This window comes from Pipistrellus kuhlii, unplaced genomic scaffold, assembly GCF_014108245.1.
Source record: "Pipistrellus kuhlii isolate mPipKuh1 unplaced genomic scaffold, mPipKuh1.p scaffold_m20_p_3, whole genome shotgun sequence".
Lineage (NCBI taxonomy): Eukaryota > Metazoa > Chordata > Mammalia > Chiroptera > Vespertilionidae > Pipistrellus > Pipistrellus kuhlii.
In genome coordinates, this window is record NW_023425529.1 from 32286702 (window position 1) to 32311230 (window position 24529).

Sequence of the window (24529 nt, forward strand, 5' to 3'; positions counted from 1 at the left end):
CAGCTAAAAGAAGAGGGACCAAACGAAGATCTGACTCAAACATTAAAATCCATATCATAAAAATCTGTGGCACAGACCGGCCCTACTCTCCCAATACTACTGTGACAATGTAAGACTACAAAAATGGAAAGACTAAGCCCACTCTGTTTCTAAAATCTTAGTCTATCGTTCAGTTACGATAAGAAAAATCTCAGCCGTTGGTATACAAACTGCCAACCTCCTTAAAAAAAAAAAAAAAAAAAAAAAAAAAAAAAAAAAAAAAAAAGAGGGTTCTCTTCCTAAGTGAAACTGGGAGCTAATGAAATAAAATCAGATTTGAACACCGAAGACATTCCTAATAGTGCAAAGTTTCTTCTTAAATATAAAGTGGAGATAACTAGGTGAATCTCAAGTTACTATTCAGTGAAAAAGCGCTCTCATGAGCTTCTACATAAATTTATCACCAATTTTCAGAGCTCTTGGTTCTGAATGCTAAACAATAATCCTACTACCTATGATCTGAAGAAGTTAATTTTAAAATATAAAAGAATCACTTATGATCTTCCTTGATCTACATATTAAGTGATTTCAAGAAACATCTGAGAAATTAATGAGAAACTAGTGCCTTTTAGTTAATTTCATAGATAAGAAATTTTAAGTTTACTAATCTTATGCTCTCTAAATCAAAAATAAAATTTATTTAATGAAAATGGAGGGCACTGCTTATGATCAGAGGAATTCGTAATCCAGAGATGTTTAAAATATTAGAGTTAATGAACTATAGTTGAATGGATTACTTCAGCCATTGCTTGTTCTCAAATCTTATACTGATTTGCCCCATCCCTTAGTTTGCAAGAGAATTTCTGAGTATGCACAAACTTTTCCTGGTCTTTTCTTTATTGATTACATCCACAGACACAAGGAAACAAAACAAGGACAACCCACTACAACTCCAGATTGGCTACTGGAAGATGAGAGTATGTGAGGATCTAATGGGAACAAGGCAGGGACTGTTGGAGCCCATGAATATTTCAGAAGAATAATGAAAAAGTGTGCCAGATGGGTCCGCGTGCAGCTGGCTAACAACTAAATTTCTGATCAAAGCCAAATGCTTCCTTACATAATTTATCAGGCACTTTTCAGTTCCTTCCACTACCACCCTTTTCATTCTTCTTTTATCCATTTTCCTCTTTTAAGGAGTTTTATTTATTTTTTTTAACTTTTTAAAAGAAAAGAACACCTGTGTGTCCTATACTGCTGAATCTGAAGCATGAATCCAGGTGTTATTACTGAAGCAGAAACGGACAAAGGAAGTGCTACAAATACCTAACCACTCTTTTTAAGCAAAGTAGTTTAAAATAAACACTAATTGCCAAGGGTTAGCAACAGCACAAATACAAATCAACTCTGCTTATGAAGGCCTATCCTTCCCACAGCACACTGGTCTCTGCCTACTTCTCTGCACTCACCTGCCAACATCCGACCCAATGTTCCAGATACAAAAGCAACTGAGTTCACCTATGTTCTCAAGTTCCTTCAGCAATGAAAATAATAAGCATGTAACACTTTGGAGCACCTACTATGTGCAGGCACTGTTGACCAGCAAATCCCAAGAGGAGTTAGGGTACTACCGTTATTAGGTAAAGAGCCTTTGAGTAACTTGCCCAAAGCAACCCAGCTACAGAGCCTGCACTCACACTCTGTTCCTCTGCCTCTCTGCAATCGACCTTTTAATTGATGATACAATACCAGAGTTTGAAAGACCTTAGTAAAGTCACAGAGTTTGATGCCCCCAATTTTACAGATGGGCAGATGAGACTCATAAAGGTTAAAGAGTTCACCCCCAGCCACAGAGCTACTGAGTGACAGCTGGGATTGAACCATGGCCTCCTGACTCCAAGTCCAAGATTCTTTCTGTCTACCATGTGGCCGCTCCAAATGTCACACTTTACTTCCCTCCACATAGCCCAAATGTATTGCACACATAGAAAACCTCTAGTAACTATGTGCTAAATTAATCTACAAATTCTACAATCCTAATGTTCAGTCTCATTGTTATTTCAATCCCAAAAGACACCAATATTGGCTAATGAACAGGGGCTATTTGGTGAAGGTTTCAGGAGTTTACAAAGTGTTTTATTATGTTATTTATTCAAGTACAGATGGCATAAAAACCCTGCACACTGCCACAGTTTGGGTATATCCTATTTAAAATCATTGCTAAAGACTTGAAGTCCTAAATCAGAGGTTTAAAAGCTTTAACACTACACCCTTGCCGGGTGGCCCAGTTGGTTGGAACCCTGACCCATGCACCAAAAGACCGCGGACTCAATTCCCAGGGTCAGGGCACCTAACTAGATTGCAAGCTCGATCCCCATATAGGAGGCAACCAATGTTTCTCTCTCATATCAATGTTTCTCTCTCCCTCTCTCTTTTTTTTTTCTCTCTCTCTCTCTCAAATTAATAAAAACATATCCTTGGGTGAGGATTAAAAGAAAAGCTTTAACATTGCCAAAATCAGCAGGGTGGCCAGCCTCCAAGGTGGCTCTCAGTGATCCCTGCCTCCTGGTGTCAAAGCCTGTGGGGTGCCTTCTCATGATGTACCAGGGTTGGTCTACGTGACCAACAGCCTAAAGCAGAAACGATGGCATGCCACTTCTGAGATTAGGTTTTTCGAGAAACATGGCTTCCCTCTACCATACCCTGTTCATTTGCTCTGAGGGAAGCCAGCAGCGATGTCATTGGGACATTCAGGTGACCGAAGGGGAGACGCAAGGGCTAAGGAACAGAGGCTGCTAACAAAGATACAAGTGAGTTTGGAAGTGATTCTTCAGCCATGGAGGGCCGGATTCTGAGATGATTTCCACCTTATGAAAGCAAGACTGAGACAGAACTCAGCTAAGCTGCTCCTGGATTCCCGACTCTTCGGAAGCAGGCAGGATAATAAATGCTTATTTTGAGTGCTATATTGTAAGATAATTTGTTCCAAAAGAAGAGCAAACTAATACAATCAAGAAGCCCTATTGACAAGCTTATTTATAACAGTGGCGTTTAAAGAAAGAGCCTTCTGATTTCAGGAGCTTTCTGAGGTAGCCAGAAACCTCAGCTTGGTGTGTCTTTGTGAGTTTCCACCATGGTGTATGTGGCCAAGACCAAAACGTACAGCCCATCAACCTCACCTCCAGATACCTGCAGAACAGATCTCGGATTCAGGTGTGCCTTTATGAGCAAGTAACTATGAGGATAGAGGGCTAGTCTTTTTGCTTGTTTTTTTTTTTTAAAGGAATGGAAATCCATTGACTGTTTTTTGTTTTGTTTTAATACATTTTTATTGATTTCAGAGAGGGAGAGAGAGATTGAAACATACATGATAAGAGAGAATCAATGATCAGCTGCCTCCTGCATATCCTCTATTAGGGATTGAGCCCACAACCTGGCCACGTGCCCTTGATCGGAATCGAACCTGGGACTCTTCCGGCCGCAGGCTGGCGCTCTATCCACTGAGCCAAATCCGCTAGGGCTATACCACTGGTTTTGATGAGTACATGAACCTCATATTAGATGATACAGCAGAGATGCAATGTAAAAAGAAGTCAAGAAAATAACTAGGTCAGATCATGCTAAAAGGAGATATTACTCTGGAGCACAGTATGTCCAACAAGAAACGACCAATAAATTGAGAAACTGCTGAGAAGCAATAGTTTGTGTTTTTTAGGTGACCTTTGTTGGAAGCATAGTTCTTAAACATTTATTCATATTGCTTTGATTTCCCTTATGCTATTATCAGATGATAATAAATGTGTGCGATTCTTTTTATTAAAGAAAAGAAAAAGCCTCCTAAGATTTCTAAATTTCCAAGTTGGAACAACATTCATGCTCTTAATAATTTACTTTCTCAAATTCTATGTTGGTATAACTTTAAAATTGTTAAAGTCACACATAAGGCCCTGGCCAGGGAGTTCAGTTGCTTGGAACGTCATGCAGATACACCAAGGTTACAGGTTCGATCTCTGGTCAGGGAACAAACAAGAATCAACCAATAGATGCAAAGGTGGGTGGAATAACACACTGATGTTTCTCTCTCTCTCCCTTTTCCTCTCTCTTTCTGAAAATATTCAATAAAAATTTTTTGAAGAATTTTTTTAAAAGCACACATATGACTTACTTCTTGATTTAAACACTGCATGTGGTTAATAAGCCTAAGACATTTCATATTGTTTATTCAATTCAAAGTTAATGAAATGACACAAAATGTGGCATTTATTTCAAAAATAATTCTGTAGTGGTAGGTAGAGAGAGGATGGAGTAAGGTGAATTGGCCTTGAGTTGATAATTAGTTGATGGCCACATGAGAGTTCATATACGATTCTCTCTTCTTTTATGTAAGTATAAGGTTTTCCATATAAAAAAGGTACTTGTCTTTTTAAAATTTGCTAAACAGACAAAACAAAACATACACATTGGATAATTTCCTACTCTCCCATCAAAACTTCCACTTAGCATAGCAAGACTCCAATAAATCAAGGGGATATCACATCATTTATAAAAGTGTATCTTACAAAAAAAAAAAAGGTTAAACCAAAACATGTGTTCTGTATTTCTTTAGATAATAAAGTATGTATATTTTTTAAGTAAAACTCTTATTAATGCAACATGTACAGTTGGCCCTTGTGAATGATTTTCAACTATTACAAGAAAGGATTATATCTATTGAGTCTGGGGAAAGTGATTAGAAGTTTTCAACTACCTTTCTGTATCTTCTGAAAATGATACCACATGAATGTGTTGTCTACTTTAAAAATAATGAATAAAAGTAGCCTTCAGTACAAAAGGACACAACCCCAGGGTACTGTCTTTGAACATGTAAGGAGAGTTCCAGCAACACTTGAAATGTCACCCAAGTGCCTAAGGCTTAATCAAATCAACAGTGTTAACAAGGACGTAGCAGATGTTTACGGAGCAACTACATCCGCACTACTGTGGATTATCAGCCAGTTGATATACACGTGTCAAGTGGTAATGTGGACATTCCAGGTGGGAGTGCCCAGAACCCAGGGCAAGCACCAGCACACATTCAAACTGGTTAGACAGTTGTCTGCTGTACAAACTCCCAAAACGTTAAAGAGCATATGGTTCACTGCCTCATAGCTGATGCGTTCTAAATACACCTCTAGAGCCTGCCACAAAAACTACTGTGCATTTTAACTATAAATGGAGGCACCATGGGGGGGGGGGGGGGAGGGAAGTAATTTACTAATTAAGGTGCAACAAATTACCCTAACTCAAAAATAAATCTCAGCTTGTGTCCAGGGCAGTTTTTATATTTTTAATTAAGGCATTTTTCTTAATTATGGTATTTTTATACTTTATGTTTAAAAACACAGATTTAAATTGATATGCACACACAAAATAAATTAACATGCATACGTTCTTGGTTCCCTTAAAAAAGGAAGAGAGGGAGGGAAGGAGGGAAGGAAGGAGGGAGGGAGAAGAGAGAAAGGGAGAAAGGGAGAATAGAAGGGAGGGATTATATCTACAAATACAGGTAAGTGTGACAGTATGGAAGAAATATAGAGCTGTGCATCTAAAGCCTTGAATTCAAGTTGTAGCTCCACTACTGCTTGTACACACATCCTCTGATGTATGATAGTTGATCACTACTATCGTGACAAGATGTGGAGAAAATGGGTTTATTCCTCCTTGCTATAACGGAAAATAAGTCATGCCAGCACCATCACTACCACAAATTCAAAATTAACCTAACCCCCCGTCCTCTGAAACTGATTCCCTCCTGTCCTTTTTCCTTGTATGAATGACACTACCACATCCCTGTTTCCTGGCCCATGATCCAGTCATTGTGTCTCCTCTCCCCTTTAATCTCACATGCAATAAAGTCGTCAAGCTCATCCAATGTCCACCTTATCTCGTACAGCCATCTTCTCTTCTGTACTTCCACGGCCACTGTCCTAGTTCAGGCCCTTCCCCTCTAGTTTGTTTTGCAGAACGATATCCTAATGGGTTTTCCCCACTTCTAGTCTCGTCCCAATTTGATCCCATTCCACACCCCTCATCCAGAGGGATATTCCTAATGCACAGCTGTGAGCATGCCATCCACGGTTCAAAACCTCCGAGGGCGCTTTTCTGTCTTTCGAGGGGCCCTCTTCACAGTGTAACCTTCAGGCAAGTTGCTTCCCAGCAGCCACTTCCTTCCCTTTCCCATTGGGAGGCAGTCCTGGAGCTGTTATCACAAACTGGTCTCTGAACAGTCGCTTCATCCCGTCTTCCCAGCCACACTAATGGCTCAAGGAGGGGCCCCAGGGAAGTGTGACCCTAAAGTGGCCTAATCATAAACATGACCCAGATTTTGGGAGTGGATGAGAGCAGAGTTGGAAGTGGATGAGGGCGTCGTCCTGTGCAAATGTGACTCCTCAACTACTGCCCCACTGTGTTACCCACGGAAGCGGCCCGAAGAGGAAGCCAGCACTGGGACAGTGTTTTAAAAAATAATGTGTTGCAAGTACTGAAGACTTAATTTATATCCCTCCAACACGTGTGGTAGACAACTCCACTTTATTTATCCATTCACTCTTTCAGTTAACAATTACAGAGGTCTTTCCAGATGTCATAAACTAAATCAGTGGCAAAGGCTTGGACAAAAAAAAAAAAAAAAAAAAAAAAAAATCTCACTGTGTTTCTTGGGTTGTTGCCCAGCTCATTTAACCACAACACCGCTGTGAAATAAATAGTCATTCTGCCCAGCCGGCGGGGCTCAGAGGCTGAGCATGCATCTATGAGCCAGGTGGTCATGTTTCGATTCCTGGTCAAGCCACATGCCCGGGGTTGTGGGCTCAATCCCCCTGTGTGGGGCATGCAGGAGGCAGACTATCAATGATTCTCTCTCTTTCTCCTTCTCCCTTCCTCTCTGAAATCAATAAACATATATTTTTAAATAAATAAAATTTTTAAAATGGTCATTCTGGCTTCTAATGACCAGAAATCTTAATTTGTTTTTATTTATTTTTAAGATTTTTTAAAATTGATTTTTAGAGAGAGGAAAAGAGTGAGAAACATCGATGTGAGAGCGCAACTTCGGCTGCCTCCTGCACGCCCCTCCTGGAGATCGAGCCCCCAACCTCTCAGAGCACAGGATGACATCCTACCAACTGAGCCACATGGGCCAGGGTGGGGCTTGTTTTTATTCTAAATTCCTCCCCTTTGGGATAATAGGTGACTGTTGTTTTCTTTAATGCAACCCTGCATTGTCCAGATTTTCAACTAAGCACATATTAGTTTATTTATTTATTTATTTATTTATTTATTTATTTATTTTTTAAGCATGCTAGAATTTATTACAGATTCGAATCTGGACTCAAACCATGGCTGACGCAACAGCCAGTAAACACCCAGGTAAGAGCCCTGATGGAGGGGCAGTCCCTCCAGAGCGCTCACACAAAAACACAGACAAACACACACCTACCGCGGCCAGTCAGGCTCTTCGGAATGGGGGTCCCTCATGGTCCTGGCTGGGGATTCCAGTCATGATCCCCAAGGACCACCAGGGAGCCGAGTCCGATGCAATAAACAAAAGAGCCATCTCCATGCTAGCATGGGCCCTGCCCCACTCACGCCGGCAGCATGGCGGAAGAGCAGCACATATTAGTTTAATTTAAAAACCACAATTTTGCCGAAACCGGTTTGGCTCAGTGGTAGAGCGTCGGTCTGCGGACTGAAAGGTCCCAGGTTCAATTCCGGTCAAGGGCATGTACATTGGTTGCGGAAATATCCCCGGTAGGGGGTGTGCAAGAGGCAACTGATCGATGTTTCTTTCTCATCAATGTTTCCAGCTCTATCTCTCTCCCTTCCTCTCTGTAAAAAATCAATAAAATATTTAAAAAAAAAAAAAAAAAAGAGAGAATCTAAAAAAATCTAAAAAAATAAAAATAAAAACCACAATTTTTTTTTTAAAAAGCAGTTCTTGAATTTTATCTATCCTCACTCCTGGTGGAATGTTCAGTAGCAGGAAAGTGCCATGTAAACCATATACAACAGACATTCTTCAGAAAGTCCCACTAAAAGGTCTGAAACAGAGCCAATGCTTAGTTTTCTAGCTAAACTTGAAGGCAGTATGCAAAAAAAATAAAATAGAAATAAGATACATACTCTCCAAACCCTCATCTTGACACTAATATTCCCCTTTCCAAAAAAATAAATAAATAATAAAACCATAAAAAACAAACAAACAAAAAAACCCCACTCATATAAATTACTAACAAGTAGCAAATTAGTTCATTTCGTATTGTCTGTCTCTGGTTCCCTTCCTACCCTATTTTAGGCATCTGATGGTGTCTAAAAAAATGTTTATTATAAGATCAGCAGGTTAAAGTGCTGATTCTCTTTGCAAACAGTATTCGGTTTGCTGCGATGCCATGACACCCTCTGAACCCAGATTTTAACTTGTCAGACCTGCAGAGACAACAATGGGGAATAAACAGGTCTCTCTGATCCCCCTTATCCTGGAAGCTCTCATTTTTTACCTCTCTGTAAATAAGCAACATTACTTTATGACGTTTTACTCCAAAGGAAAAAAATGTATTTAGTCATACACACACCCACAAAACTTGGAAGCTCCTATTAGAAAATATATAGTTACTTAGGACAGTATTAATAAAAAATAAAAAAATTAGAGAAAAAAGTTAATGAAAGTCATGCCCACCATAAATCTGAAGGCTCTCCTCAATTCTCAGGACATCTTTTAAGGAAGCTGAAAGCTTTTGTGTGGCTGTGTAAGGAAACCTGGGCACACAGGAGAAAAACTCAAAGGGCCATAATCTCAACACAAAGCAGTGGGGTCAAAAGGCAGAGGTCAGGGAACAGAGCGCAAAATAGTTCCCACACTGGAGAGGAGACTTTATCTCATTATTTCAGAAGACGTTCAAAAACTATTCAGTTGTGTTTACTAAAATAATACAACCATGTTCGCTCTCCTTTATGCCCCAAGGCAAATCTAAATTTTACCCCCAAAATGTCTTATTTTTAAGAGCAAGTATTTAAGAAGTTACTTTCTTTCCCCTTCATTTGAAAAACAAAAACAAAAACACCAAGAGAGAGCTATCTCTCTCAGGCACACACACCAATGTTCCCGCCGTCCCTCAAAGACTGCCTTTCAACAAAATAGACTGGTCTATTCAACAGAGTTCAATGGGGCACAGGAACAAATACTAGCTGTGCATCCATGTCAACACGCATCTCACATCAAGGCCTCTTCCCCGCAGTGACTCAACAAATTCTGTCCACTGCTTGGCCTTACGGCCACAGTCAACAAAGCTAAATTCTTGCTCCTGCTTCAAGGTTTCATTCTAGGGAAGAGTGAACGCAATCTTGTTAAACTTTCAGTAGGCACAACATTTGTGCAGGGGGCTCTAATGACTCCTCCAGTGGGCAATTATCTCTGTGAGGACTCCACGGTCTAGGACATTTCACATGGGTCTCTCTGTGCCATTTCTCCCAGTCTAACCATGAAACGCTGTTTACCAAGTGGAAGAAGGGCGAGAGAGACGGACAGATCAGGAGAGGAGGATGTTGGAATAACAAGCGTGGTTTTAATGTCCGGTTTTCCACCACCTTCCACCTTCCTCGCATCCACCCCTGCACGCTCTCCCCACTAGCCTCTTCCACCCGGGACGAGAGGCTTACGAGTGGTTCACAGCGAATGAGACCTGTCGGCCCTTCGCTACGAGAGATATACAAGGTTTTACCTTCAAACACTCGCAGCTTTCAAGTATTTATTTAAAATCAGACCGTAGCCAGGGCTGCCAGTGGAAAAAAAATAAGCACTGCCAGACAGGAGTGAGAACAGCTAAACAAAATAACCTATTTTGGCATAATCACCTCAGTGGTACCAACACGTGTGTTTTAATAACCTGTGGAAATCAGTCATTGTTCTCGCGAACAATGGCACAAAGCAAACGAAGTCAAGTACCACGCTCATTTCCCTGGAGCTGAGCCATAATATTTTGAAACCCAGACAAAAGTTTATTTATTAAAAAAAAAAAAAAAAGAATACACTTGAGACAGTAGATGGGAAGCCTTTTTTAAACAACCTGTTATCTTTCTACCCCAGCCTTTGAAATTTCCTTAAATTGAAGAGACATGAACCCTGAAAAATCAAACAAAACACTGTGGTCTGGGGAAGCTTTAAACCCATGGCCAGTCCTAAATTCCTTCTGCTACGCGCTTCTTATGACAGTCCCTGCCTCACTCTCACGGAATTCCAGTGGATATGCTGGGGCTGGTTCTTACGGTGAGGGGACATTCAGTCCAAGATGCTCAGGCCCCTCAAAACAACTCATGTCTCATCTGCCCAGGGAAAGCATCCCTCCTTGCTGTTTTAGTCCCAATCTACAGAAAACAAAAAAATAAGTGATATAAATTTAATATATTGGAAGAATATTGTTGCTCTGGGCAGAATGTCCCTGATTTCTCAAAAGAAAGGGAACCGAAGGAATATTAGAAACCGAAAATACAAAACCTGAAAAGCTATGAGAAATAAGAAACCCCTCCCAGTTTCTGCTGGAGATGAAGGGATCTGGAGATTTAATGAAACATTTGAATTTCTTCACTATGAGGTTTCAATATCACTGGAAAATTTTGCCAAAAGATTACTTCTACAGGTTTCCTTAGAAAAGAGACAACCAAAAGAGCAAATAGGAGGTGGCTTCATGAGGACTAAGGTGAAAGTAGGGGTGGTCTTTGAAAAGGGAATTAGGAAAAAACATACAAAAGCCTGTTCTGAGCAAACTTGTGTCAAGCTGTACTGAGGAATGAAGCTTCATCTTTGTGTCACTTCTACACTAACGTTTCTTCAAACTATAATTTTCTGTGCTACTTAAACGACAGTAAAAGTGCGCTGTACTTGAAAAGAGGAAACCAGGCTGGGCAAACATGGTCTTCAAAGCAGAAACCTGGATTCTCCGGGCAATGGCAGGAGAAAATTACGCAAAACAAGTGGATTTACAGCAGTAGGCCTCTGAGATCTAAAAACAGACTACTTAAAAATACCCTGGCCTTGCCCTAGGCCTAGCTGGTGTGGCTCAGTTGGGTTTAGCATAGCACTGTACAAGGAAATGTCGTGGGTTCAATTCCCAGTCAGCACATACCTAGGTTGTGGTATCAGTCCCGGTTAGGGGGTTCACAAGAGGCAACCCATTGATGTTTTTCTCTCACATCAATGTTTCTTGCTCATTCTCTCTCTCTCTCTATCCTCATCCCTTCCTCTCTCTAAAATCAGTAAACATATACAGTGGTGAGGATAAAAAATAAATAAATACGAAAAATAAATAGTAACTTTAAAAAAGTAAAATCTACTTTTTAAAAAAATCTTTAAACTGGGTTTCACAGTATAAAACCTAGAGGTCCACACTGTATCTAAGGATTCAGCGTGCTCATCCTCACAGCTCTAAAATTCTACCTCATATTTTTACTGCACTCTCTAGTTTACAAGCTCTTTCCAAAACATCACCACATTTTATAATTGAGAAACAGTATCTAGGAACAGTCTAGATAAGCATTAGTGTTGAAAAACACTCCCCGCCCCCCCCATGTATGTCCTCAAATTATGAGCAATTTTTTAAAAACACATATAGGGTAGGGAAGCATATGGACTACTTTTGTGGTGATATTCCTAATAAAACATGAACATGTGAAAACTACTCATAGCTCATCAATAACAACAGCTTATCAGTAGCCTTAAGTGGAGGCAACTTCCCAAGATATTCCTCTATAACCACAAATGCATCTCTGAGCACTCTTTAACACAAACACTTCCTGAAATTCCATAAACACTACCCACCACTTATGTGCTCATCCCTTGGCACTAGTTTATAAATAAATAAAACATGCAATTTGCTTTAAAAATATCAAAGCTTTACTGATACCCACATGCTTGCTTGCATAAAGCTGATAAAGAAAAAAAGGTTATTAACTTTATTTATCGCAGCTTATTTCAAGAGAGAAGGAACAGGCTCATAAATATTACAGACAGAATTTTAGTAGCTCACCACAAAGCTGTTATATACCTTTTTAAAAAGTTAATCATTCACCCACACTTTTGCTTTTTCATCAATCTCAAGCTTCTCATTTTTAGAGGTTAAAAAAAAAAAACCCACACATAAACATACTAACTTTTATTGTCAACAGCAAAAGGAAAAGTTATATTTTTGTCCATTTCAAATTATCTGATTCATTTAGCCCAGTGGTACGCTAACCGCTGCTCAAGAGCCATTCTATTGAGTTTGCTGACCACTGATTTAGCCAAACAATCTAATTGAGCCCTTTTATGGGCCAGGCAATATTTGGGTCTTTAGGGTGACACCATCTAAGGCCCTTTTAGCCAGAGATTCCAAACATTTCAGAATGAGACTACCTTTTCCACATTATTTTTCAATGGGTGTACAATGTTAAACAAGAGAGACTAAGGTTCTGCCCTTTAGGATCCAACAATTCATTGGGGAAGACTGACATGAAAAAGCAAAAGTAAAGAAATGCTTTTTTTTGGTACCTGAAAAAACATTATGTTTGGTACCAAACATATTGTCAGGTACCAGTAAGTGCTATGAAGCAGGATGACTCGCAATTATGGGGATTCCCTGTCCAGTTTGGCTTAGTGGATAGAGCATCGGCCTGCGGACTCAAGGGTCCCAGGTTCGATTCCGGTCAAGGACACGTACCTTGGTTGTGGGCATGTACCCAGTGGGGAATGTGCAGGAGGCAGCTGATCGATGTTTCGAACTCTCTATCCCTCTCCCTTCCTCTCTATAAAAAATCAATAATATATATATTTTTAAAAAAGAATGGGGCAGGCAGAGAAAGGAAGATTATGTAGGATGGTCTGGAAAGGTCACTCCGAGGAGGTAACATGCATGCAGAGACCTGAATAAGAAGACAAACTTGCAAAGATATAGGGCTGCACTGTCCCAACAGTGTAGCCAGTAGCCTAGTTACATGTGGCTACCGAACACTTGAAATGTGGCTAGTCCAAACTGAGATATGCTGGATTTATAAGATTTAGTAAGAAAAAAAAAATCAAGTATCTCATTAATAACTTTTATGTTGATTAAATGTCAATATAATATCCCAGATGCATAAATAAATCACTAAAATTAATACCATCTGTTTCTTTTTACCTTTCCAGATGTGGCTACCAGAAAATTTTAAATTGCAAATTCATCTCATATTTTACAGATGCTGGTCAAGGAAAAGAGGATTCCAGGGAGAGAAAAGATGTTGAGCAGGCCATGAGGCAGGAAGCAGCTCAATGTGTTTAAGGACTTATAAGAAATCCAACGTAGCCAGAAAGAATGATCCAGTCAGAAAAGGCTGGCAGTGGAAAGATAGGCAGAGACCAGGTCATGAAGAGCTTTGTAAACCAGGGTGTTAGACTGAATATTTGTGCTTCCCTCCCGCCCCCACCCCCAATTCATCTGTTGAAACTTAACCACCAATGTGATGTGTTCAGAGGATGGGCCTTTGGGGGGTGCTTAGGGTAGAGCCTCCGTGAATGGGATTTGTGCCCTTATAAAAGATACCCCTGAGATCACCCTCACTCCTTCCACATAGAAAGGCCATCTATGAACCAGGAACAGGGCCCTTCCCAGACACCGTATCTGTGGGGACCTTGATCTTAAACTCCCCAGGCTCCAGAAGAGTCAGAAATAAATTTCTGTTGTTTGTAAGCCACCCAATCCATGGGTTGCAGGCAGCCTGAACAAACTAAGATACAGGGTAAAGTTTTTTTTGTTTGTTTGTTTTTATTGTTTAAAGTGTTACAAGTAATAGTACATGTGTCTTTTTTTCCCCATTGACCTTCCCCCGGCCTCCCCTAACCCCCAGCACATGCCCTCACGCCCTCCCCCATGTCTTTTCTCCATTGGTTGTGCTTCTATGCATGCACACAAGTCCTTCGGTTAATCTCTTACCTTCCCCCGCCTCAACCCTCCCCAGCCTTCCCATTGTAATTTGACAGTCTGTTCGATGCTTCTCTGCCTCTGAATCTTTTTGTTCATCAGGTTAAAATGTTCTTTATTATCCATAAATGAATGAGATCATGTGGTGTTTTTCTTTCACTGATTGGTTTATTTCACTTAGCATAATGCTCTCCAGTTCCATCCATGCTGCTGCAAATGGTAAGAATTCCTTTTTTTTTTATAGCAGCATAGTATTCCATTATATTGATGTATCTGTTTTCTGTGGTACATCTGCTGATGGGCATTTAGGCTGTTTCCAAATCTTAGCGATTGTAAATTGTGCTGCTATGAACATAGGGGTGCACATATCCTTTCTAATTGGTCTGTTTTCTTGGGATATATTCCTAGAAGTGGGATTACTGGGTCTAATGGGAGTCCCATTTTTAATTTTTTGAGGAAATGGCATACTGTTTTCCACAGTGGCTGCACCAGTCTGCATTCCCACCAGCAGTGGAGGAAGGTTTCTTTTTCTCTGCATCCTTGCCAGCATTTGTCGTTTGTTGATTTGTTGATGATAGCCATTCTGACAGGTATAAGGTGGTACCTCATTGTTTTGATTTGCATCTCTTGGATGGTGAGTGACTTTGAGCATGTTTTCATATGTCTCTTGGCTTTCTGAATGTCCTCTTTCAGAAAGTATCTATTTAGGTCCCTTGCCCATTTTTTGATTGGATGATTTATCTTCCTTTTGTTAAGTTGTATGAGTTCCCTGTAAATGTTGGAGATTAAACCCTTACCGGAGATAGCATTGGCAAGTATGTTCTCCCATGCAGTGGGCTCTCTTATTATTTTGTTGATGGTTTCTTTTGCTGTGCAGAAGCTTTTTATTTTGATACAGTCCCATTTGTTTATTTTCTCCTTAGTCTCTCTTGCCCTCGGATCTGTGTCTGTAAAGATACTGCTACGACATATGACTGCAATTTTGCTGCCTATGGAGTCTTGTAGGATTTTTATGGTTTTCCTTCTTACATTCAAGTCCTTTAGCCAATTTGAGTTTGTTTTTGTGCCTGGTATAAGTTGGTGATCTGGTTTCATTTTTTTGTTGCATGTATCTGACCAAATTTCCCAGCACCATTTATTAAAGAGACTATTTTGACTCCATTGTATGCTCTTGCCTCCTTTGTCAAATATTGAGTATAATGGTTTGTCAATTTCTGGGTTCTATATTCTGTTCTATTAGTCTATATGCCTGTTCTTGTGCCAGTACCATGCAGTTTTGAGAACTGTGGCTTGATAATATAGCTTGATATCTGGAATTGTGATCCCTCCAAATTTGTTCTTTCTCAGGATAGCTGTGGCTATTTGGGGTCTTTTTTATTCCAGATGAATTTTTGGAGTTTGTTCTAGATCTTTGAAATATGTCATTGGTATTTTAATAGGTATTGCATTGAATCTAGAGATTGCTTTGTATGGACATTTTAATGATGCTGATTCTACCAATCCATGAACATGATATGTTCTTCCATTTGTTTATGTCTTCCTTATCTCTCTTTTCAATATCCTGTAGTTTTCAGAGTACAGGTCTTTTACATCCTTAGTTAAGTTTATTCCTAGATACCTTAATATTTTTTGGTACAATGATAAATGGGATTTTTTTTTTCATTTCTCTTTCTGTGAGCATCCCAGGCATGTGCCCTGATGCAGAATCAAACCAGCTACCTTTTAGTGCCTGTGATGATACTCAACCAACTGAGCGTGCACACCAGCCAGAGCCATTAGTGTTAGTCGTAAAAGGAGAAAAGTGAGGCCAGGTCATAGTCTCCCTCTTAACTATCTATCCTGTATAGAGAAGTTGAAAGATAACCTCATTTGATTATAAGGTTATCCAATGTATATTCTTACAGAGGCAGCAACTGTATCTGTTATGGGCACGATGGATCACATCATACAGTTTGCAGTCCAGGTCTCTCATTTATTATATGAACCTGGGTGAAAACTTAAACTCCCTAGCCTCAGTTTCCTCATCTGTTAAACAAATAAAATAGTGCCACCTCCTATGGGTGTTTTCAAGATTAAATGAGGTAATAACTACCAAGCATTTAGCTCTGTGCTTGGCATGTAGAAAATACTGAATGTTAGTTTATTATTGCTATTTCACTGCAGATTCTTACAGAATGATGACTCACCAATATACCTCACAAACTGGCACACCATAAGCATTTTACACTGAATAATTAATCCAAAGTGCAATGGCTAGTTATAGCTTTACTGAAAACAATAGGTCATTATCAATCAAAAAATGTTAAGGATCTCGACATATGGCACTTGTTTCCTAAAGTACCTTATGTAGGAACTGTCTCTATCCTCCAGTAAATTATAAAAGAGGAAAATGTTTTCCTCTGAATGGATCTTCATGGAAATTATGACTACCAAATGCATGGTATTCTAGACATTTATTTTTATTACTCCAAGAGTGACTGTGACCAGCAGTGGAAGTACAGTCTGCCATCACACCTTAGCAGCAAGTATTACTTGCACTTTTATAGCTTCCTCTCTCTCTCCCCATCCTCTTTCTTACCCTTCCTCTATTTTCTCCTCCTCCAAAAACACTGGTCCCCCCCCCCCTCTCCTTCTCCTCCCTATCATCTCATCTTCTCTAGTCTGTTCTGTATCAACAAATGGAGCAGAAGCCTGAGCCGTGGAGTTATCACAGGGGAGTTTGGCTGTACTCACTTTGGTCCAACCTATAATAATAAAAACATAATATGCTAATTAGACCAGACGTCCAACTGAACGTCCTTCCAGATGAAGCCTGGGCTGCGAGGGAAGCCTGGATCCCGGGTGCCAGAGGAAAACCAGTGCCGGCTGCTGGGAGAAGGAAGGCCTACTCTTGCAAGAATTATGCATTGGGCCTCTAGTTTCACCATAAAGAGCTTAATTCCCAGTGGATTTTAAAAATCAAGCAATCACTAGACCACAGCAACTAGACTTGAATTTTCTTTGGTCTCATTAGAATAGAGGGCGATCCTTGCATTTCCCCTCCAAACCCAATTACTAGGCCAGGCCCTCCAACCTCCCAAACATAATCGATTTGGGCCCAAAGATGTCAACAAAGCTAACAACTGAGGCATTATCTATGGTGTTCAGATCAGGGCCGCTCCTACCCAATCCCTGGCCATCATTTTTAAAAAACAATCGCGACTATGACATTCAGTCTGGAATAAGAAAGGGTAAGCCTGAAGTTCTCGCTCAACTCCAAACTCATCGTTTTTTCTGAGCCGATATAAAATAACTGTGGAGCAGAGTGTAGTAGAACAAGCGGGCTCCACTCTGGTGTCGGCTGCTGGTCACGTGATCTCAGAGAAGGCCCTTAACTTCTCAGCCTGGGTTTCTTCAATGCATAACGATACTCCATCAGTCTCAACTACATTTTGTATCTGAATTTAGACCATGGTCTCCACGGTCTCTAAGCTCTTCTGGAAACCACACCCACAATCACCAAAGCTAAAAATAAATAGAGAGAGGCACCAAGGAAGAGAGCTAAACAAAGGCCTGTGGCAGGAATCCCACCCACCAGACTTCAATATCCGCAGGACTGAATCCAGGCTGCCATGGGAATGCTTTAAGGGTATTTTTGTCACCACACCATTTGTTGGCTCATACGTAAGAGTTATATTCATTCACTTATTAAACACTGTACTGTGTAGAAGGCACTATGAAAGTGAGAGGCAAAGACCCTTTCCTCTTGAAGACGTGCATAGTTATGTTACCTAAATAAAAGTCTAAGTATGTCCATTTTTCCACTGCCTAAAAGACTTGTTGCTGTAAATCAAACCACATAAATTCCCATAGTTAGATCTTAAAGGAAATAAGCCATAAAAGAAAATTTCAGAATGACATCTGCCTTCCTACGCATCAACCAATTCCAACAACGTACTCCTATGTACCCTTTCTTCTGTAGGCAGTAAAGAATCAGTGTGAGCCCAGGAAAGTGTTGCCAAGTGGTTAGAGTGTGGGCCCCGTGCGCAAAAGGGTCATGAGTTCAATTCCCAGTCATGGGCACATAACCGGGTTGCAGATTATCTCCTAGGAAAATTTCTAGGTCCTCCATTAGATAACATTTTGATTTACATATTCAAATTCTTTTCAGCTGTTTTTAAAGACCTATTTGAGGTTAAAGAAATCTTTACCATTGTTGGTAAAACCGGGCTTTATTGGGAGGAATGTCTATCTTAAAGTCCTGATAACTTTATTGGTCTTGGTCTATTTTAATAGGTCTTAGTCTATTTTATTTTTATTATTATTTCATCATACGGTTTGTGTCCTGAATTTCTTTTTAAATATTTTTATTGATTTTTTTTAGAGAGAGGGAGAGAGAGAAACATCAGCTGCCTCCTGAAAGCCTACTACCAGGGCTCAAGCCTGAAACCCAGGCATGTACCCTGACCTGGAATCAAATCCGAAACCTCTCTGTGCCCGCAAGGGTGACCAACCAACCGAGCTGCATCGCCCAGGGCTGTCCGTAATTTGGTTTCAGTGTCCCACCACCTGAGGAGTATAAATTCTAGCAACATGCATACATTACAAAAAAGTTCATAAAGCAAATGGTAGAATGTATGTTTAAAAGTAGTTAATTAAGACCTTCTACAGGCAGAGTAACAACTTGCTAAGAAAGAGTATGATAAAAACAGATCAGTTCCAAAAAAGTAAAACAGAAACTTAAGTGTCATTAACTTTGAAATTAAAGCAGCAAAACAGAAACAACCTCCTGGCTAATTTGCCTAACTCACTGGCCCTGTTTCCCCATCCCCTGATGCAGCTCTGTGGAAACAGTCAAGATTGTTAACTGGGAGCATGATACTACATTCTCCTGCTTTCCTCTCATCTCACTGGGCACACTTCTTACTCTCCTCAGCAATGTCCCCTCCTCATCTTCCCAGCCTGCCGCTCAATGCTGGCTTGTCTCCGGGACTCAATCCTTGAGCCTCTTTTCTAACATCACTTCCTGGGTGATGTTACCCAACATCATGGCTTTATATCTACGTATACATTTAGACCCCTGAAAGATGCCTTTGCCTGCTTGATTAACTCCATTCCAAGGTACTGTTTCCTCTGCCTGCAATGCTGTTCCCCAAGAAAATCCCTGTGACTTACTTCCTTGAATCCTTCAGGGTTCTTGTCAAATGCCAACTTATCCGAAAGGCCTTTTCTACCACCTTATTTAAAATTGCAACCCCACCACCCCACCATTCTGCTGGCACTAGCCTAGTCTTATGTCTCGGCTTTATTTTTCCCCATAGCAAATCTAGTAAGCTATACATTTTCATTGTTTTTTACACTAAAATGTAAGCACTATAATGGCAAGGACTTTTGACTGCTTTGTTCACAGCTGTCCCTCATACCTAGGACATACCTAGGGGGAAAAAAAATCTACACCTGAAGGCTTTCAAAATCCTTTCATTCAACTATTTGTTGATACTGCAATGTTATCAGGCAAAATTGTTACTTCAAAACACCAACCATTATAAGGAACAGAAATCTCAATCACCCACACTTATGCGTAGTGTTGCAAAAGGAAAAGCCAGCTTGTGTTTGAAAATTAATTAAAATTATTTTTTTTACTATTTAATTTGGTTGACGTCTTAGCACTATGTCTAAAGAGTCCCAAGAAACACCTACAGATGTTGTTTTAGCTTTACTAGGCAATTTACTGTTTCTTGAGACAGAGGAAGAAAAAAAAATTACAGGCTTTTTCCTTTTATCAGTCACCACTGACTGAAGGCCTCCAAGTGACCTTGTGCCACGAACGTTTAGTATATTTAGGGCAGAAGGGATTCTAGAAAATAAAATAATCCTTTCACCAATCCCAGAAGAGGAATTTCCTCAAATACCTCTGCAGACCTTTTTTTCTACCTGTGTATGCCTGAACAAAGACATTTTTAGTGTATACCTGAAATCTTGGTTGTTAAGAAACAACATGATTACCTAATTATACATACAGAAAAACTGGTACTCACCCAATTTTTCAAAAAAAAATATTTTTAACTAAGACTAGACTTAGGAGGTTCTGTTGAAAACGTTTTGTTGTGAAAATGAGTTAAAAAGATGCTCACTTAGCAAAGACGTGGGTTGATGGGTACTGTATCTTAAGGCTGAACAGTTTTGTTTACTATTGTTTATTATTCAGTGCATTATTCCTGGCTCCCACCCACCCAAAAAATAGAAGCGTACGCGCGCGCGCGCGCGTACACACACGTGTACACACACACACACACACACACACACACACACGCAACACATTGGAATGCTACATCCAAAGGAAGCTAGCTGTTCGGAAAGGCTATGATCTAAGCGTTTAACACTGACAGATAAAGTTCAGGCGGTAGATGTCACTTGTCTCATCCATTTAAAGAAAAAAAAATCAAGCTTCAGATCCAAGAAAGCAAGCAGAAAAAGAAAGAGGCGTGAAAAATGAAGTCAGCCGCTTCTCCCTGGGGGCCTCCTCCAGACACTGCGCAAGGGTTACCCCCACCCCCTCCGCACCACCCACCACCACCCTCCACCCATCCATCCATCCATCCATCCACCCATCCATCCATCCTTTCAGGGCGTCTTTCCCAGCGTCAGCTCCCCAGCTCAGCCCCGCACTGCGCCATCCAACGAGCCCAGAGGCGGCCCCGGAGCGGGTCCAGGAGAACCCCGGCAGCAGCACCCGGTGCGCCCGGCCCCGGGGGAGACAGACATCCAACTCCTGGAACTCGGCAGCAGCAGACGCAGTGTCCACCGAGCGTCGTGCCGGCCCCGCGCGTCCAAAGGTCCTTCCTTCCTCTCGCCAGCCCCGCGAGCACTGCCAGGCCGACCGGATTCCAGGAGGCGGCTGCCCGTCATCGCGGAACCGGGAACGGTCTGGGACGAAGTCCAGCCCGCCTCCCGCCGGCGCGCGCCCCGCAGCCCCGCCGCCTCCCGCGCCCCCTCCCCGGGGGGGCGTCACGTGCCGGGGCTCAAACTTCGCGGCCCGGGCACCGGGAGCGGGAGGGAGGGAGGGAGGGGGACCCGCGGGGTCGCCGCGAGGCCGGGGAGCTATCGCACCCGGTGACTCACCCGCCGCCTGCGCCGGCAGCTGCGGGCGGGGGGACCGGCGCGCGGGTGCGGGTGCGGGTGTGAGCCGTGTCCTCCGGGCCACCTCCGCACCGGCCCCCGCTCCCGTTATTCCTCACCCCAGCGCCCCGGGCTCCGGAACGCACCCTACCCGCGAAATAAATTACCGAGTCTGTAAAAATCGCCTCCCGAGCGCCCGTCCGGCCGGGGCGCGGGAGCTGCCAGCATCTGACTTTGTGTGGAGCCCGCACCCCGCCTCCCGCCTCCCGCCTCCCGCGCGCGAGGTCTCCCGCGGCGCCGCCGCCGCCACAGCCCGGCCTTACCCGCCAGCTCGTCGGGCTCCAGCCCGCTGTCCGCGTCGATGCCGCACAGCACGAAGTAGTGCGCGAAGCGGCAGGCGGCCGGGGAGGAGCCCGGGCCGGGCGCCGCGCCGCCGCCGCTCATCCCGGCCCCGCTGCGCCCGCCGCCGCCGCCGCTCGGGAGGCTCCTCGCCGCCGCCGCTCCGGCTGCGGGCTCCGCGCCTGTCCTAGGGCGATCCCGGCGCGCCCATGCCCGCGCCGCCGCCGCCGCCGGTCCCCGCAGCGCCTCGCTCCTCTCGGGGCGCCGGAGAAGCGCCTGGTCCGTCCCGATGCGGATGCCGGTCCGGCGGGGGAGGGGCGCGCAGGGGGAGTGTCCGCGGGAGAGGCTCGCTCCGCCGCAGCCGCGCTGGTCAGCCGGGAGCCGGGCGTCTGGCGCCCGCAGGTCGGTCAGCTGAGCCCCGCGCCCGCGGTGGGAGCTCGAGGAGGGCGGGCGGGCGGGCGGGCGCCGGGAGACGCCGGGGAGGGCGTGCGCGCGCGAGGGGCACGCGTTCGGGCCGTGCGCGCACGCGCCCCGCGGGCTCCGGGAAGGCGCAGGGCGCGGGCGGGGTGCGTGCTGCCAGCCGGGCTGGCGGCGCGGGGGGCGACCACGCGCGCGCGCACACACTAGCGCCTCCTGTCCTCCGCCAACCAGCAGCGTAGGTTAGTTAGCCCAAGCGCGGTATTCTGCCTTCTGAAGGGATGCCAGACTCATTTTTTAAAAATGCAGCTTTGGGCAAGGTTAAGAGCCACTTTGAGATCATGGTCCCACCATGGTTTGGACCATCCCCATCGTTTAAACTGTGACCTGGGCCGAAGCCGGTTTGGCTCAGTGGATAGAGCGTCGGCCTACGAACTGAAGGGTCCCAGGTTCGATTCCGATCAAGGGCATGTGTCTTGGTTGCGGGCGCATCCCCAGTGGGAGGTGTGCAGGAGGCAGCTGGTACATGTTTCTCTCTCATTGATGTTTATATCTATCCCTCTCCCTTCTTCTCTGTAAAAAAATCAATAAAAATTTAAAAAATAAAATAAACTGTGGCATGGGCACATGCCTATCTCGTGTTCTATCTCGTGTTCAGAGCCTCGTCCTGGATCCCCCTCACCCTCCTTCGCAAGCCATCCTTCCTCGGTAAATTGGGGAAGCTCTGCGGGAGGATTGGAGGGGAGGAGGAGGGGGGCGGACGACTCAACAGCCACAAAGCATGGAGACTTCTAAAAGAACGGCTATTGCCGAAACCGGTTTGGCTCAGTGGTAGAGCGTCGGTCTGTTTCCCTGCTCTGCTCGCACTTCATATTACCGGCTCTCACTTCAGGTACAATCGGAGACTGATAGGCAGCAGGAATTTGACCCTGAACTCCGCTCCTCACGCGGCCATGGCTTTCTATTTTGCTCTTTCCTCTGACTATCCATTCTTTAGAAGGAGCTCGCCAACCAGTTCTTAACTCCTTTAAAAGGTGAAAAACCGAATGGATATCATCTCCACATTGTCATCTCTTCTTTCAGGATTTGGCTGTAAGGTTGGGTAGGGTGGAGTGTGTGTGTGGGGGTGTATCATGAACACACAAGCAAACCTTCCAGGAAGTGGACTGACAGAATGAGCCTCAATTATTTGACCGAATAATGTTCTTGAAAGATACCATTATTTATTGTAGCTTCTATCCTAATTTCTCTCTCTTCAATTTGAAATAGAAAAAAAAAAAAAATCAAGAAATCAGGGTGAGCCAGCCTGGATAATTGACCTTTATCTTCTATTGCACTCTGCCCTTTCCCTTCAAAACACCTGTAATAACTTTTCCTGTGTGTCTTCTTGGCTGGATTGTAAGAGTCACAGAGCAGAAGCCATGCTTTCTGCTTCCTCGTGTTTCTAATAGCGAGCAGAACCCTGGTCCCACATAGCCCATCAACATATTTATTGAATGAACTAGGGGCCTGGTGCACAAAATTCATGCACAGGGGAGAGGAGGGTCCTTCAACCCGGCCTGCACCTTCTCATAATCTGTGGCCCTTTGGGAGATGTCCAACTGCTGGTTTAGGCCCAATCCTGCAGGGATCCCTGTGGGATCACACCTAAACCAGCAGTCAGACATCCCTCTCCCAATCCAGGACCACTGGCTCCTAACCACTCACCTGTCTGCCTGCCTGATCTCCCCTAACCACTCACCTGTCTGCCTGATTGCCCTAACCACTCTGCCTGCCTGCCTGCCTGATTGCCCCTAACCACCTCTGTTTGTCTGCCTGATTACCCCTAACCACTTTGCCTGCCTGCCTGCTTGATTGCCTCTAGCTGCTCACCTGCCTGCCTGATTGCCCCTAACCACCTCTGCCTTGGCCTCTGCTTCTGTGGTTTCGTCCAGAAGGACATCCAGAAGGTCGTTCGGCTGTCTGGTCTAATTAGCATATTATGCTTTTATTATTATAGATGACAGAAGGGTGGTTATCTAGGTAGTAACATGCTATAGAAAAATACACAAACTTTAATATCTATAACATATTTATGAACGCATGCTAATTTTTTATACGATTATTGCTTTTCCTCATATAGAGGGCACTAACGTGTGTAAAGCAAAGGGGAGGGAGTGCCCTGGTCAGGTAACTCAGTTGGTTAGAGCATTGTCCAGATACACCAAGGTTGCAGGTTTGATCCCTGGTCAGGGCACATAAAAGAATCAACCAATGAATGAATAACTAAATGGAACAACAAAACAATGCTTCTCTCTTCCTTCCTCTCTCTCTAAAATAAAAAAATAAAACAAAAATAAGGGGAGCCCTAGCTGGTTTGGCTTAGTGGTTAGACGCACATGTGTCAAACACAAGGCCCTCGGGCCAAATCCGTCCCGCCAGGCCTTGCAATGTGGCCCCCACCGCGCTGTCATCACTGCACTCCCCTGCGTTTCCATCACAATGACAGTTTATGACTGTTCAGTAAACCATTCGGCCCGCGATTTAGGCTGGATTTTAGATTTTGGCCCCTTCTCTGATTGAGTTCGACACCCCTAGGTTAGAGCATCAGCCCATGGACTGAAGGGTATCAGGTTCAATTTCCGTCAGTGGCATGTTCCTCAGTTGTATCGATAGACCCAATCCCCAGCCTTAACTTGAGGCTCCTATAGGAGGCAACCAATTGATGTGTCTCTCTCACATCAATATTTCTTTCT

General features: G+C 43.3%; 1 protein-coding gene across 3 annotated transcripts in view; it reads right to left on the bottom strand.

Annotated features, from left to right (window-relative positions):
- DENND5B (DENN domain containing 5B) overlaps positions 1-21825 on the bottom strand; it is a 154767-nt gene extending 132942 nt beyond the window's left edge. For 2 of the 3 annotated variants that reach the window (XM_036456683.2, XM_036456682.2), the window contains exon 1: positions 21362-21812. In XM_036456683.2, the coding sequence (XP_036312576.1) occupies positions 21362-21482 (121 nt within the window). In that variant the 5' untranslated portion in view covers positions 21483-21812. Of the gene's footprint in view, positions 1-21361 lie in introns of all 3 variants that reach the window. The other variant, XM_036456685.2, reaches the window with a different exon arrangement.
- Between the last annotated feature and the right edge of the window lie 2704 nt (positions 21826-24529).